Raw genomic sequence first — 14,345 nt, forward strand, 5'->3', positions numbered from 1 at the left:
GTTACGTGAACCTTGTCATTCCATACATTTTGTTTGTCATATTTTGAGGAAACTATTACGTCATATTGTCTGATTGCGATTCATGGATTTGTTCGACATTTTATGTCCCGGAGAAAGTGTCTTGCTGAAACGATGCCGATCGGATGCGACTCACGTTTCGCACCAGCCGTTTCCGTGGTATATAGCTCCCCACGGGGTTTCGTCGCGCCGTAATACCGTCGTGATTTTCGCCAGCGATAATACCGTGCCTCTTTATTATACGTTGCAAGATAGACCGGACGATTTTTCAGGATGTTGGTGAGTGAATTACGTACAGAACACTTATACACTTTTAGTGTCTCATTTTTCAAACAGGATATTTCTAAAGGATCAAAGTTTGAGAATGTGCTCTACTCTCTGAGAAGAAAAGAATAATAATAAATTTCTGAGAATTTGCCTTTCTTTAAAGTAATCATTGCAGATTTCAAATAAGTTTTTATATCAAGTGTTTCAAACTTTTTAGAAATATCCTGATATATTAGTTCTGGTAATTTTCGGATTTATTACAACTTACACGATTATTAATTTAACACCTTGTTATAAGCGCTATTGTTTTTTAGAATCAATTAGAATCAATGAGAACAATTGTAAAACACACCATTATTTTAACAGGGATATATGTAAGAATTTTTTGTAATTATTATTTTTAATTATTATTGTTATTAAATTATAGTAATAATAATTAAATTATTATTATAACTATCGACGTATCTTCGAGAAATGTGTTCTTTTTTTTTATAAAAAAGATGTCTGATAAGATAGATACCATCGTTCAGAATTTTGTGACTAACTACATTACGCTAATCAAGTATCTCGGTTGCCTCGACTGATCTCGGAAATTGCGACTTGCAGAAGCACGCGGTTGTCTTAGGTGCGATATGTTATCTCGTTACGGCCGAGCCACCGGTCCAAGTCGGTGTGAAGCCGACGAATGTGATAGGCAGCCCGGAGCAGCACACCTCTTTCAGCTTCGTCCGACCAGGACTAACGCAAACGTCGTTCGCGTTCGCTGGACCGAGCTCCCATCAATCGTTCGCCGCTAGCATCGGCAACCCTCAGCTAGTGCAAAAAGTTCATCCGAGTATCGCCCACGCTCTCGCCCAAAGAAATCCTGGCCTAGGTTCGTGCGAGTATTCAAAGCCTTGTTACACACCGGATGTTTCATAATTCGCGTCTACTCATAACATTATTCCTTAATAAAAAAATAAGTTGAGAAGATGAATATTTTTCCTTTTGATTTTCTCTCGATGCTTAACAAAGGAAGTACCATATTATTTATTTAAGGTATTCATATATGATCCATTTGTGCTGATCTATATTCTCGCGTGAATTAAATATCTTTGTACAAGCATCGGAAAAAAATGGTTCAGGATTTGTTTTTAATTAAATAATAATACTATGTAATTAAGTAGGCACTAATTATGAAACAAGTGTAAAACGTGTGTTAATTATATAACCTTTACGTTTCAAACTTGTGCTCGAATCGCACTCACGGAACAACGACCTCAATTCTAAGAATTTAATCTTATGACGAGTTGACGATGAGACTCGCGACTGAGCTGTTTTAATCATTATACAGGATATTACACGCTCGGTCCTGCTGCGAGCGGGGTCCTTCCAAATTTTGCGCCTGGCCCGTTGGCGTATCAGGCTCAGACCGTAGATCCCGCGCTAATGTACGCGCAACAATTGCAGCAGCCGCAGCAAGCGTACTTGAACGCGTATCAGCCGGGCGCCGCGATTTATCAATCGCAATTGGGGCAACTGCTCGCCCTTCGTCTGGCACAATTGACGCAAGCTCAGCAAGGACAGCTGCACACAATTCCATCGGAACAGGTAGGTTTTATCATGCAGAAACAAAAATGAAACTTCGAATGCATTCGTGATATTTTTGCCGAAATTCGCGTATCGCATGATCGTATTTCATCGTGTCGTCGAATTATCTAATAGAAGATAATTCTCGTGTGGCCGCGTGGCTATTAATGTGATTTTTGTTAATAGTAACTGTGCGCAGGTGCCTGACGAGCAAACTCGATTGCAGCAGGAACAACAAAGGGAACAACAATCGCAGAATTTGCTGGGTATCGCTTATTCATCCGCCCCGTCGGTCGCGCGCGTAAAAGTCTCCGGGAATGGATACAAGTTCGACTTCTGAATCTGAATATTACGGCACTTGTTGTTATAACAAAAAATTTTTATTCGTGTAATTTCTAAAACGTACTTAATGCAGAATACGTGCACTTATATTTATTTATTATATAAGATATCGTAGATAAGTTGGCCTCTACATGTATTCCAATATTTTGTATATTAATTAAACATAATATTTAACAGTCGTAATTACAGCTATTTTGTATAAATAAAACTAATCAATTCATATAAAAGATTTGGAGACATATCATCCAATAAGCTTCTCTTATAAACTCTTAATAAATGATATGGCATTCCTCAGGGCGCACATTATTCGGATAATTGCTTATACAAAAGTATGCGCGTACTGTTAGCTCGGAATGAAAAAAAATTAATTACACAAGGCCCCGGGGGGATTCGAACCCCCGATCTCCTGTTTACTAGACAGGCGCTTTAACCAACTAAGCCACGGCGCCTACGGGTACTTTTCCGCCATATTAATTCCATAAGGACTCACTTTACCATTCAGCTTTACAATTGTGTCGATTATCTTTGTATTATGGTATATTGTTAATGATAACGTGGCTCGAATCCTACAAATTGCCTATTACTAACTGTATCATTTTGATTATTAAATACACAAGTACAAAGGCGATGAAAGATGTTAAAAAGAAGATACAAGGAGAATTGCGATTGTAAATAAAGTGTTAGATTAATGATGAAGATTTTACACAAGAAGAAAACGCGCATAATCTGGATTTGAAGTTGAAAAACAATATTGTTTGTTTTCTTGTTTTCTTCTCTATTTATTCATATTTAAAATATCACTCTTGTGCTGGATGTAAGATATTGACACAAGAGACCCTTCCTTCCCTTCCTTTCTACTGCATCTTCTGATGCTGGATAAAAGACATGGACACGAAGTAAGTCCAATTTTGAGATATATATCGATGTAAATCTAATTACCTTTATTGAGCAAGATTTATGTCTTTAAATGCACATTATTTGCAAATTAGAATAAAAGAAAAAAAAAGAAATCTCCCCGACGGGGAATCGAACCCCGGTCTCCCGCGTGACAGGCGGGGATACTAACCACTATACTATCGAGGAATTTTTAACTTTGTTCTCAAAATACGCAACATATATAATTACACTAATTATCTATATAATAATAATAAGTATACATTTCAAAGTTCTACATGATTGCAGAAAACGATTAGAAAATAATTTTTAATCTTGATTCAATTACGTTACCATAATTTACTGCGATAATTACGGATGTTACAGCCGATAATAATCGAATGACGTTACTCCGCGCTATAGTATAGTTACGAGGCATAACGCGAAAAAAATAGAACAATAACTCGGCTATCGGTTTCTGCGCTACAAAAAAAAAAGAGAATATATCCAGCAACAAAAATTAATATCCACCATTTAACGCAGTCGGTAGGACTCGAACCTACGCTCCCAGAGGGAATCTGATTTCTAGTCAGACGCCTTAACCACTCGGCCACGACTGCTACGCGTATTTACCTGCTGGAATTCAGACACCTTACAAATATTTCAACCCACGCGCTAATTAAATTTTTATTATAATAATAATTATTATACACGTGTGTGTATGTGTGTAATATTTATGTACAGTAATTGACTTGACATATTAATTATATTTTCAGATAAAAAAAAATTTAACATTATCCAATCCGATATTTGTGAATATGGAAGTGAAGATGCGCTATGTGTCATCGAACGGCGTCATTGCAACAACAGGCAACAAAAATGGCGGCCGTGTGAAAACACGTAGAAGGCGACGACAAAAATTATACGGTTGACCCCGACGTGATTTGAACACGCAACCTTCTGATCTGGAGTCAGACGCGCTACCGTTGCGCCACGGAGTCTTTGCGATAATTCGCTTCTGAGTAAGAAATACATTCGTATCGTATCTCGACAGATCAAGCGTATAGATAATCTCATTTTTTACACCCCATAAACTTTATATCGAATAACAATAAACGTGACTCTTGCAAACTCCTGACGTATTAAAGTTTTTAAATAAACAGCAGGTGATCAAATATGATTCTCGCATTCGAGATCCGATATATATCATAGGCTCCGTTGAGAAACGACCCCATCCGTAGCAATTTCTTTGTTATACTATTTATAATAAATTATTTAAATTATTTTATCTTTCTTTGATAATATGCAGGATATATATATCGACAGAAAAATAAAGGATAAATAATACTTGTGCGCCTAATATTTCCTAAACATCTCTGCGATTATACGTGCAATGTACTTCAAAGCTGGCATTCATGTTCCACGTTTGGCCATCCGATCCGCGAGTTCGAGATTGCACCCTGCGGTGATCCGCGTGCGAAACGAGCTTAGGATCACGGTGCCGCGACCGGAGCCGCTTGACGCTAGTCCGACACGAGTAGCGGGCGATCGATACGGTCGACGTGCGCTACCGCGTACCATGATAAACCAATTCAACGCGAGAAACGCTTGCGTAAGTACGTGTGTGTGCACGCCGCGAGAAGTCGAGGGCGGCTCGTTGAAGCGCGGCGAGGCGCGACAAGGTGCGATGCGAGGAATCGGCGCGGCGCGGCCGATCGGCGATCGTCGTCATCCCAACGCGCCCGGCCTGGGCCTGGCCCGGCCCGGTGACGAGCACGTGGTGCGTGCTCACATCCCGCATGCGAGCACCGCGTTATCCGGACACTACGCGGTGGTAGGAGCTCGTACGACGCGGCTCGTTCTCCCTACGTTGAACAGAGTTTCGCGCGGGTTGTCTCGCCGAGCCCCTCCTGCTGCCAGGGGAGCACGTGGCGCGAGGAGGCGATTCCCGTCTCTATCGGCCGAGCCGGCCGACTCGCCGGCGATGTTCCGTCATACCTTGACTTTCGCCCGTGAGGAATTTTTTCAACAGGAACGCATGCGGCCGCCCGTAATCTTGTGACGCCGCCGATAGAAGCGCTGGTGTCAACAACGCCGGCCTATGTACGTATGCATGTACGTGTGCACGCACGAGATTATGTACTGGGTGTATCGCGGAATCGCGGGCGATTGATTCCCCGGAGCACCGGAGGACGTAACGAGAGTGCGCGACAGAGATCGGCATAACTGTGTTCACGACAAGTACGTTTGTACGGCATGCGAATATAGAATTGTATAATGTGCGTATTCCCTTGTATCTATTCAGTACGGTATATAATGGATGCGATATATAATTTTATTACATTCATTATAATGGAATTTATAATTTATAATGTGTTTTCGTGTGTTTGTTTAAGTTCCAACAAATAACGCGTGTGTTTATAATAAAGCGAGATGCCTAGAGTATTGTACAATAAAATAATTCTAGCAATAAAATGAACTAAGAATGTGAGACACTGAACAATTGTTATTGTTTTCTTATTCGCATGATAATCGAAACAAATCGACCTATGTAAAGCTCTCCATTTAAGCGCTTTGTCTAAGAACTTTAATATATCAGAACTTTACACGATAAAATTTTCAAACTTTATTTCACGACGAACTTATTGCATTAAGTATCAAGTATGATGATCAATATCAATTTATCTTATTCATAATTCACGTAACTTGAATTTTCTGCCGCGTCGTCGCCACTCGCGAACGTCAACGAGACGTCATTGCCTACTCCAATGTGTCGCGTGAGTCACCCTGTATACATACATACACACCGCCCCGTTGCAAGTAGTGGTCCCCACTCCTGCGCGTAGCGACTTTAATTTTAGGGGAAAACGTAATAACGTTCGATCCGTTTGGGAGCCGTTCCCGTGGTTGCGAGGGTACGCGACGCGCGTATCGCACAGTTCGACGTAGACACGAAGTCCGAGCAATACCGTGGAAACCCGCGGCCGAGGTCGGCATCCGCGTACATCGTCCTAGTCGGCAACAGTGGCGGTGACGGCAGCGACGGCGGTGGCAGCGGCGGTGGTAGCGGCGGCGGCGGCGGCGGGGAATCGCGCGTTATTAATGCCGATTTTGGGGAAAAACGATGTCACTGTCCCCGCGGACGACGGTCCGCCGACTCCCGCGAGGCATGCACAGGACGGCCACGCGTCGATCGTAGCCGCGCGTCGCCGCGTGCGAATCTCTGGCGCGGGCGGGCGCGGCCCGGCGGGATTCGCGCCGTGCCGGCGGCTCGCCGGGCCCGGTAGCCCTGCCGAAATTTCCGTCCACGCCGGAGTCATTGAACCAATAAGCGGTGGAAAGAGATCGCCGTGGACCAATGGGGTATGGCTGCGCCGCGACGATGCTTAGAGGCCCGCGCGCTCTTCCTCAAAATTGTGTCTTTCCGATCCACGGCGAACAGGAGCGGCCAGGAGGCGCAGGCACGAGGCACGATGCGGCCGCCGCGCGCCGCGGCGGCCGTGGCCGCTCTCCTACTTGCTGCTCCTGCGTTCCTGCTCGTCGCTCGGTTAAATTGTTGATTATGTCCATTCTGCCCGTTGACTGCAGATTACCCTCGTGAGCCGCGTGTAAATTAGCGTGTGGAGGACGAGCGGGGGCAACCGAGACGGTAGGCCAGCGGGTCGCTTGGCCTCGCGCGTATCTCGGATACTTGATCGAATGCCGCCGGCTGCTTCGTCGCCGTTTCGAGGGGAGCGGCTTGTCGTTTTGATATTACGACGCGGCGCGTGGCGACGCATTGCGTAAGATAGGCAGCAATGACACGACCGATAGATTATGCAACGAGCGAGTAGAAAAAGAACATCCGTATCTTTTAAAAAGATTTCTTTGTGAGAAATCTCGTTCGATCTGTCGATTATAATGCATTGAAATATATTACATAGATAATTAAGTTGACGATACTTTATATATGTGTAAATTTTATATATATATATATATATAGATGTACTCTCTATATTTATATTATTAATATATTATATTCCGTAAAAACTAGCAAAGTAATTTTTCTTCTCCTTTTTATTTGTTAATCTCTGTTTGTTAAAAAGAAATCATATTGATTCACCCTGAAATAAAATCTTAATCAACTCGGAGAATTTTTCTCGTTGTGATAACAAAAAAAAACCGGAGTCTGTTGTTATTGACACTACGCTGAAGACCAAGAATTAAATGTTAATTTAAATATTATAATAAAAAAGAAATCAATTATATGTATATGTTACACACATATACATATACATATATCTATATATATTGTGTGTGTCTGATTGATAACCCATTGTCACATGATCGCGTTCTCGACTACACTGCTACGCAATTCCCGCCGAGCGGAAGTCATTTCGGACGAAAGTGGGTACCATAGGTAATACAAGAACGCGGGCGCCCGGACGACTTCCTCGCTCCGCGTGCTCCTCTGGTGCGAGGAGGGGCCAAATGAGACAACCCGCGCGAATGACGCTTAACTGTACGAGAGAGGAGAAAAGCCGTCGTTCATGCTGCCCTGATAACGCACGGCCTACGTGCGGGATGTGAGCACGCACCGCGCTTCATTGCGGTCAAAGAACACGTAGGCGCGTAGATGTGTATGCGATGCCGGGGGATCGTCATCATCCGAGACAACGCGCTTCTCCGCCGGGTGACTATATCTACTACACGCGAACGTCGGGGGAACGATAATTCATCTCTCGTCGCGCGCCCGCGAGCGTCTGACGCGGAGATGAGCCAGACCTCTAAACGTGACCTTTCCTCGTCTACGACGAAATTAAATTCTCGACTACAGTTACTACGAAGCTCGACGATTTTCGGCAACCGTGAAAATATATTTCGTAGGTGATATATTTCGTAGCTTAACGTATCAATGTTTAATTCTTTAATGAATAAATAATAATTAATAATATAACATTAAATAAGAATGTTTCAACAATACGATAATAATAGGAATGATGTTCTCGAGTAGCTAACATAGTGCGTGAATATTTATACGGGAAACATGCGCGCCGAATATACCTCGACATGTGCGCAAGTTCATGCGTTTTACGATACTTGTTACATCCTAATTGTAAGAATACATTGCTTTGTGTATTCTCTCTTGTTAGTTTATTTATCGACAATATTTTATATAACAGACTTACACGCGCATGGAACTATATTCAATTAATTGAAACTTGCATTGTGATAAATAGTATATGTACTTATATGAAAGACCTCGCTCGACGTCGATTTACGACGTATCGACGGTCTCTCTCGAGCTGCAAGGAACGTGTTAATTGGGCGTGGTCCGTGGTAGCATCTTTTGAATGAAACCCGTATCAGGATACCACGTGGCCTCGGAGCACACTTCCGTTCTCCTTTTTTCTGCCGTTATTATTATTATTACTATATCGGCCGCCGCGCGTTCCGTTTTCCCCTTCGCCGTTTCATAAGCGTTCAATAACGATCCCTTTTGACCGAAACGGGCAGGAATGGCGAGCCCCCGACGACAACAACATCAACAGGATCCCATCTGCTCGCAAGAGCATATATGGGGGACTCCGCGAAACGAGCTTCCGTAAGGAGCATACGTTCCTTTGCTCCGTACGTATCTTGCGCTTTGAAATTCCGTCTTGTTCTCCTCTCGAAGGAGTTCTCCTACTCCCGGATCGCAAGTAATATATCAACGTTACACGGAAAAACAAGCGTCGCTATATACCAACGAAAGGGATAAAATGGAAATTAAAACCCTTAATCGATTTGCCTATTTATATGAATCTACTTACAAACATTTTGTTTTATCAACAGATTTAATTTAATTTTCGCCTGGCAACGGCATGTAATTTCTTATAGTGAATTTCTTATACTCTCCGAGATGCACGCCGAGATGAAGTTTGTAGGAAAATTTACTATTTCCAGAAGGGGATAAATAAATCTAATTTATAGCGAATTCGGGCGCTTGCACTAGTGCATACTGAGTGCGCACTAAGGCTTGTTTATAATCTTATATTTGAGATCGCTTAAATACACGTTTAAAAACTTTTTAGCCAATAAAACAATCTGTATAGATGCTGTACAGATTATTTTACTGGCTATATAAGAAGTATTTATTAAATATAAGAATTAACTAGGAATAAGCCTCAGTGTGCACTCAGTGTGCACTAGTGCAAGCGCCCGAATTCGCTATTATACTACGCCTACGTAAATTTTCAGTTAATAATAATCACGCGAAGATCGATTGTTCCGTGGTGGACAGCTCTCTGCCCGTTCGACGAGTCGAGCTCGTTAAGGTGGCCCGTCCCTTCCGCAGATGTCGCGCGCACGGAGCGATCGGAACGTTAGCCTACTTGCCGTGCATGTACGCCTGATAGGTGTGAACCACGGCGCCGCGTGCCGACGCAACCCATTGGACCTTCGAAGGAGACGGTACCATTGCGTCTCGTTAATCGCACGCCACGCGGTCCCCGCTAGCGCGAGGCCGCGCGGCCACGTCGCGGCCGGCGTGTCGTCCGCGCGCGCGGACGGGAGGAAAAAAAAAATGGCAGCGGTGGGATTCGAACCCACGCCTCCGAAGAGACTGGTGCCTTAAACCAGCGCCTTAGACCGCTCGGCCACGCTACCTTCGACGACAGATCGATCTATTTTTCGGCTGTTCTCGAGTAAAACATTCCGGAGGAAGCTGCGCACGTATTACGGACCTTTTCGGAATGGATTCCGATTCGGAATTATTCTGTTTTCTCTAGAAAACATAATAGAAATCCAGGAAATAACTAAACAATTCCGATCGAAATCCATTCCGAAAAGTTCCATAATACGGTGTCCTGAAACCAATGATATCAGAATGAGGCCGGCTGATTAGGCACACTGTACTCCATCTCCACTACTCATGTTGCCGGAGAAGCCGCAGCCCCATTCAGCTGTATCACTATCATTGAGTGCGCGTAATCAAGTGTAATGGAATATACAAAGTTCCTGGAAGGCTCTAGTCTATTCATTTCCGAGCCCATCCATTTCGAGGCAATAGATTATGACATTAGTTCATTTGTAGTATATATTTTTATATTCTTATTATTTAATGTTTTAATTTTTTCTTTAACAATTGTAGGAATAAATAAATCCTATAATTTTTATAAATCCATTGCCTCGACATTGAAATAAAAAAATAACTCACCCAGTCGATGCGCAACAGCGGAGTTGTAACCCTGCGTTGATCTGTAACATAGAAATATTTTTATATTAAAGCTGCGTCCAAGAGAGATAATCAATACTTTAAGCAAATAATTATCGCGCTCGTTAAATTTTTAAAACGTTATTTTAATAGATGCCCGATTTTAAAATGCTAATGCAAAAAAAACGATCGCGGCGGTATATTTCTGTATTAACTTGCTTGCTTAATTAATTCACGAAAAATCGTTCAAGTAATATTACCGCGCAAATAAAACAGACGCGACGTTCGCGACGTAATAATCTTTTCTCACTTATACCGGAGATCGAACTCCGGCGAAAAATCTCGAACGGTATTGTACGAATAAATAAGTATCATGTACTGGGGCGAATTACGTCGCGCTTGAAAAAGTGGCGGAATCCGCCACGGGACAGTAAAATAATAAACAAATAATTACCTCACGGTTGCTCCGCCGTCGCCCGATGCCTCCCAGGCCTCCTCCCCCTCTCCCTCGCTCCTTCTCCGTTGTTGCATCTCCGCCGGAGCACTCACTCGCGACGTTCACACACGAAAATATCATCGTTTATGATCGCGCGACACTTTACACGGCACTCCCGGTTAAAATCTCGCGACGCGGCGCGTACTTGATTACACGGCGACGAAAGAATTACAGCGGAGAAGCTGCGAACGAAGCTACACGATCCGCTCGACGCCCGTCGTCACCCATAATGTCCCGCAGGTAGACGCTGAGATGGCGGAGAGAATTGCGTAAATCGCGCGGCCAACTTCACTCGCCTGGAGCAACCGTCGCGAGGGACGTTACACTCGATGCCTTCCAGGGCCCCTCTTCCTCTCTACGGTTATCATCCGTTGTCGGAACATTTCTTTTTTCCACAATGAAATGGCACCCGATCCTGGGGCTAGGATCGATTCGGCCAACCGTCGGCGCACTTATACTCGCGACGTTCACGTACGCGCGAAAATATCGTCGCTTATGATCGCGCGATACACTTTGCACGGCACTCCCGGTATTAATCTCGCGACGCGGCGCGTATTAATTGCACGGCGACAGAAGAATTACGGCGGAGCAGAAGCTGCAAACGAGGCTGTACGATCCGCTCGACGTCCGTCGGCCGTCGACCTATGATGTCCCGCAGGTAGACGCTAAGATGGCGGAGAGAATTTCGTAAATCGCGTGATCAACTTCACTCGCCACTCTCGCAACCGTCGCGTCGCGAGGACCCTCCACTTGCCGCTTGTGAGGCGATTTTGGTTAACTGCAAGTAAATCAACGATTTGTGAACACTGTGTCTATCCTCTACGATCGCCAGATATCGAAATCGAAACACAATTAAATAAACGTATGACGTTAATAGAGGCTGCGATCGCTAATCGCACGTCGCGGCGTCACTCGTTTTAGGGTGCGTTCGTATCACATGTATCACGTATGTCACATATATCACGTACATGACAGTTTTTCGTAATCTCAACCGTCGGACCCGGCGACACGTATTACTCCGCGCTACGATCCGAGAGCAATAATGGGGTCGCGGGCGCAGCGGCCACCTGCGTAGTGAGAGCAGAGTGACTAGGCACGGTGCGCGTTCGACGTATCTAGTTACGCTGGTTCCTCTACCCCCACTCCGTCCCCACCAATCAGGTCGCCGCGAGCCGCGGGCACCGCGCTCCCGCGCCGCGGCGGCGATTCAAATTACGGAAAACTGTGATATATCGAACGTTCGTCGCATTCGATAACATTGACTTTCGATTATATTCTTTCCGATGATCGGACTCACTTTTCTCAACCGTCAACTTGACTCGCGTCGTGCGTCGCGCGGTGGAAATGAATTTACCGTCGTTTTTTCGAAATACGGATAAAAAATATGAGCGCACCCCGAAATCGAGTAATGCTGCGACGTGTTTAATTATTAGCCCCATTCTGACATCGATCCTCGATAAAGCTACAAATCATTAGGTTCAGGAATTGATTAATCGTACGGATTGAATAAATAATCATAAGATGTGATCACGTTTGTAGTACTCGCTCGTAGTATTTATTCCGATCGAAGGATAACGCGATCGAACGCTGTCTATTATACGTCCGAGTTTCGCCTGACGAATACACTGATACCAGAATAATAAAAAGTCGACAGAGAGGATTATAATTATAAAAATATTTTCCAGGCTCCATACTACGTTTACGCGAGCGTTACTTCTGTAGTAACTTACGATAATTCACTCGTTTACGCGGAGTAAATTATCGTAAGTTACTACAAAATCCCGTTTACGCGAAGGAATTATCGTAAGTTACTACAGAATTAAGTAACGCTCGCGTAAACGTAGTACTAGTCTATCCATTCGAGCATTTCAAGGCATTTACTCACCCCACGGTCGCTCCGCCGTCGCCCGATGCCTCCCCAGGCCCCCTCCTCCTTTCCTCGCTCCTTCTCCGTTGCATCACCGTTGGGGCACTCACTCGTGACGTTAATTCACGCGCGAAAATATCGTCCCTTTTATGATCGCGCGACGCTTTGCACGGCACTCCCGGTATTAATTTCGCGACGCGGCGCGTACTTAATTACACGGCGACGGAAAAATTACGATGGAGAAGCTACGAACGCGAAGCTGTACGATCCGCTCGACGCCCGTCGTCACCCATAATGTCCCGCAGGTAAACGCTAACATGGCGGAGAGAATTTTATAAATCGCGCGGCCAACTTCACTCCACCAGGAACAACCGTCGCGGGGACGCTACACGGCTACACTTGCTGCTCCCACACCTGCACTTTCCGCACTTTGAACGACGAATATAATGTCGAGATTACGTATTGCGATATAAGCGACGTAAGAGGAATAAATGTACGAATTAAGATCAAAGAGAAATATCCACGGAACATGCCATCCGAAAATAATGTACGATCGCTGCTTTACTGATTGTGAGACGATTTTCGTTAAATAATCTTTTGCGATATCTTGCGCGTATTAAGGGCCAATTCCTTTTAGTGACACAAGTCGACACAAACATCGTTCTATCCTTCTTGGCATTCAATGAATAACAAAGACAGAACGACACTTGTGTCGACTTGTGTCACTAAAAGGAATTGGCCTTAAATTACCAATTTATGAACATTGTGTCTATCTCCCACGATCGTCAGACATCAAAACACAATCAAATACGGAATTAAACGTATGACGTTAAAGGCCATTGCACGTAACAAAGTTTTTAGTCGTAAGGCCATAAGAAAATAGACCAATCACACTCGATTATTGTTCAAGCGCGAGGAGAATAATCGACTGTGATTGATTTATTTTCTTACGGCCTTACAATTATGACTAAATCTTTGTTACGTGCAATGGCCTTAATAGAGAAACTGTACTCGCTAATTAAATATATACGTCGCGCGTCGCGACGTCACTCGATTTAGCGGGTGCGTTCGTATACCCTTTATATCGGTGTTCCGAAAACGACGGCAACTTCATTCCGAAGCCGCGCGACACGACGCGAGAGTCGCGAGAGTCAACGGTTGAGAAAAGTGAGACCGATTATCCGGAGAAATGTAATGGCAAGTCAATTTATCGAATGCGATGTACCTCTCTCTCGGTATCCGTATAGATTATAAATTCCGCGAAGCCGCGGCCACATCATTGGCTGAAACGCATCTCGTCCTTGATCTCGTTAGTCACGATCGCAGAATGGCTGCGAGCGGAGGGGAACGCGATAGAGAACAGATATTTTGTATTTCTATATAGATAGAGGAATAAAACACGGCGCGGAAAAGACGAGCCTTTCTTTTATAGGTTTTTAAGTAGGATATTGTTACTGTGTGCAGATTCTCGCATGAAACGCGAAGGGGTACTTGGGTACTTGGTCAGAAGACGATAAAGGACGGGAAGCGGGAAGCAAGGAGCAGAAGAATGAATAAGAAGGAAAACAGTGCTCGCTCACGTAGACACGCCAGAACGTGTTTCGAAATGCGAGAGGATGCCAACCGAGACGAGATCAAAAGTCTTTCGTCCGTGACATCAAAATCTAAATTTCAAGATTGTATATAGCTCCGCGGCTCGTAACGAGGAGTTCAAATTCCGGTAAAACGCAAAAAAATGA

At 44.2% G+C, this 14,345-nt stretch overlaps 1 protein-coding gene and 5 non-coding genes across 6 annotated transcripts; 1 reads left to right on the forward strand and 5 right to left on the reverse strand.

The window, feature by feature from the left end:
- Nucleotides 1–291: 291 nt before the first annotated feature.
- On the forward strand, nucleotides 292–7,357 carry LOC139773187 (uncharacterized). Its single transcript, XM_071707463.1, has 5 exons — nucleotides 292–297; nucleotides 355–374; nucleotides 849–1,159; nucleotides 1,619–1,875; nucleotides 2,054–7,357. Exons 1-5 carry the CDS (start codon nucleotides 292–294, stop codon nucleotides 2,192–2,194), a joined length of 735 nt encoding a protein of 244 aa, XP_071563564.1. The 3' UTR covers nucleotides 2,195–7,357.
- On the reverse strand, nucleotides 2,572–2,645 carry Trnat-agu (transfer RNA threonine (anticodon AGU)). The gene has a single exon. It is a non-coding gene; the product is annotated as a tRNA-Thr (tRNA).
- Nucleotides 3,208–3,279, reverse strand: Trnad-guc (transfer RNA aspartic acid (anticodon GUC)). The gene has a single exon. It is a non-coding gene; the product is annotated as a tRNA-Asp (tRNA).
- Trnas-aga (transfer RNA serine (anticodon AGA)) lies at nucleotides 3,608–3,689 on the reverse strand. Its single transcript has one exon. It is a non-coding gene; the product is annotated as a tRNA-Ser (tRNA).
- Nucleotides 3,999–4,070, reverse strand: Trnaw-cca (transfer RNA tryptophan (anticodon CCA)). The gene has a single exon. It is a non-coding gene; the product is annotated as a tRNA-Trp (tRNA).
- Nucleotides 7,358–9,614: 2,257 nt separating the features above from the next.
- Trnal-aag (transfer RNA leucine (anticodon AAG)) lies at nucleotides 9,615–9,696 on the reverse strand. Its single transcript has one exon. It is a non-coding gene; the product is annotated as a tRNA-Leu (tRNA).
- Between the last annotated feature and the right edge of the window lie 4,649 nt (nucleotides 9,697–14,345).

Source organism: Temnothorax nylanderi, unplaced genomic scaffold, assembly GCF_030848795.1.
Source record: "Temnothorax nylanderi isolate EJ_2023f unplaced genomic scaffold, tnyl_v1.0 TNYL_tig0058_pilon, whole genome shotgun sequence".
NCBI classification, from domain to species: Eukaryota; Metazoa; Arthropoda; class Insecta; order Hymenoptera; family Formicidae; genus Temnothorax; species Temnothorax nylanderi.

Bases quoted from the DNA above. Each gene is read 5' to 3' on its own strand.
- LOC139773187 (XM_071707463.1), top strand. The intron at 375-848 runs GTTTGAGAATGT...ACGCTAATCAAG, and splicing joins GATATTTCTAAAGGATCAAA to TATCTCGGTTGCCTCGACTG. The intron at 1,876-2,053 runs GTAGGTTTTATC...AACTGTGCGCAG, and splicing joins ACACAATTCCATCGGAACAG to GTGCCTGACGAGCAAACTCG.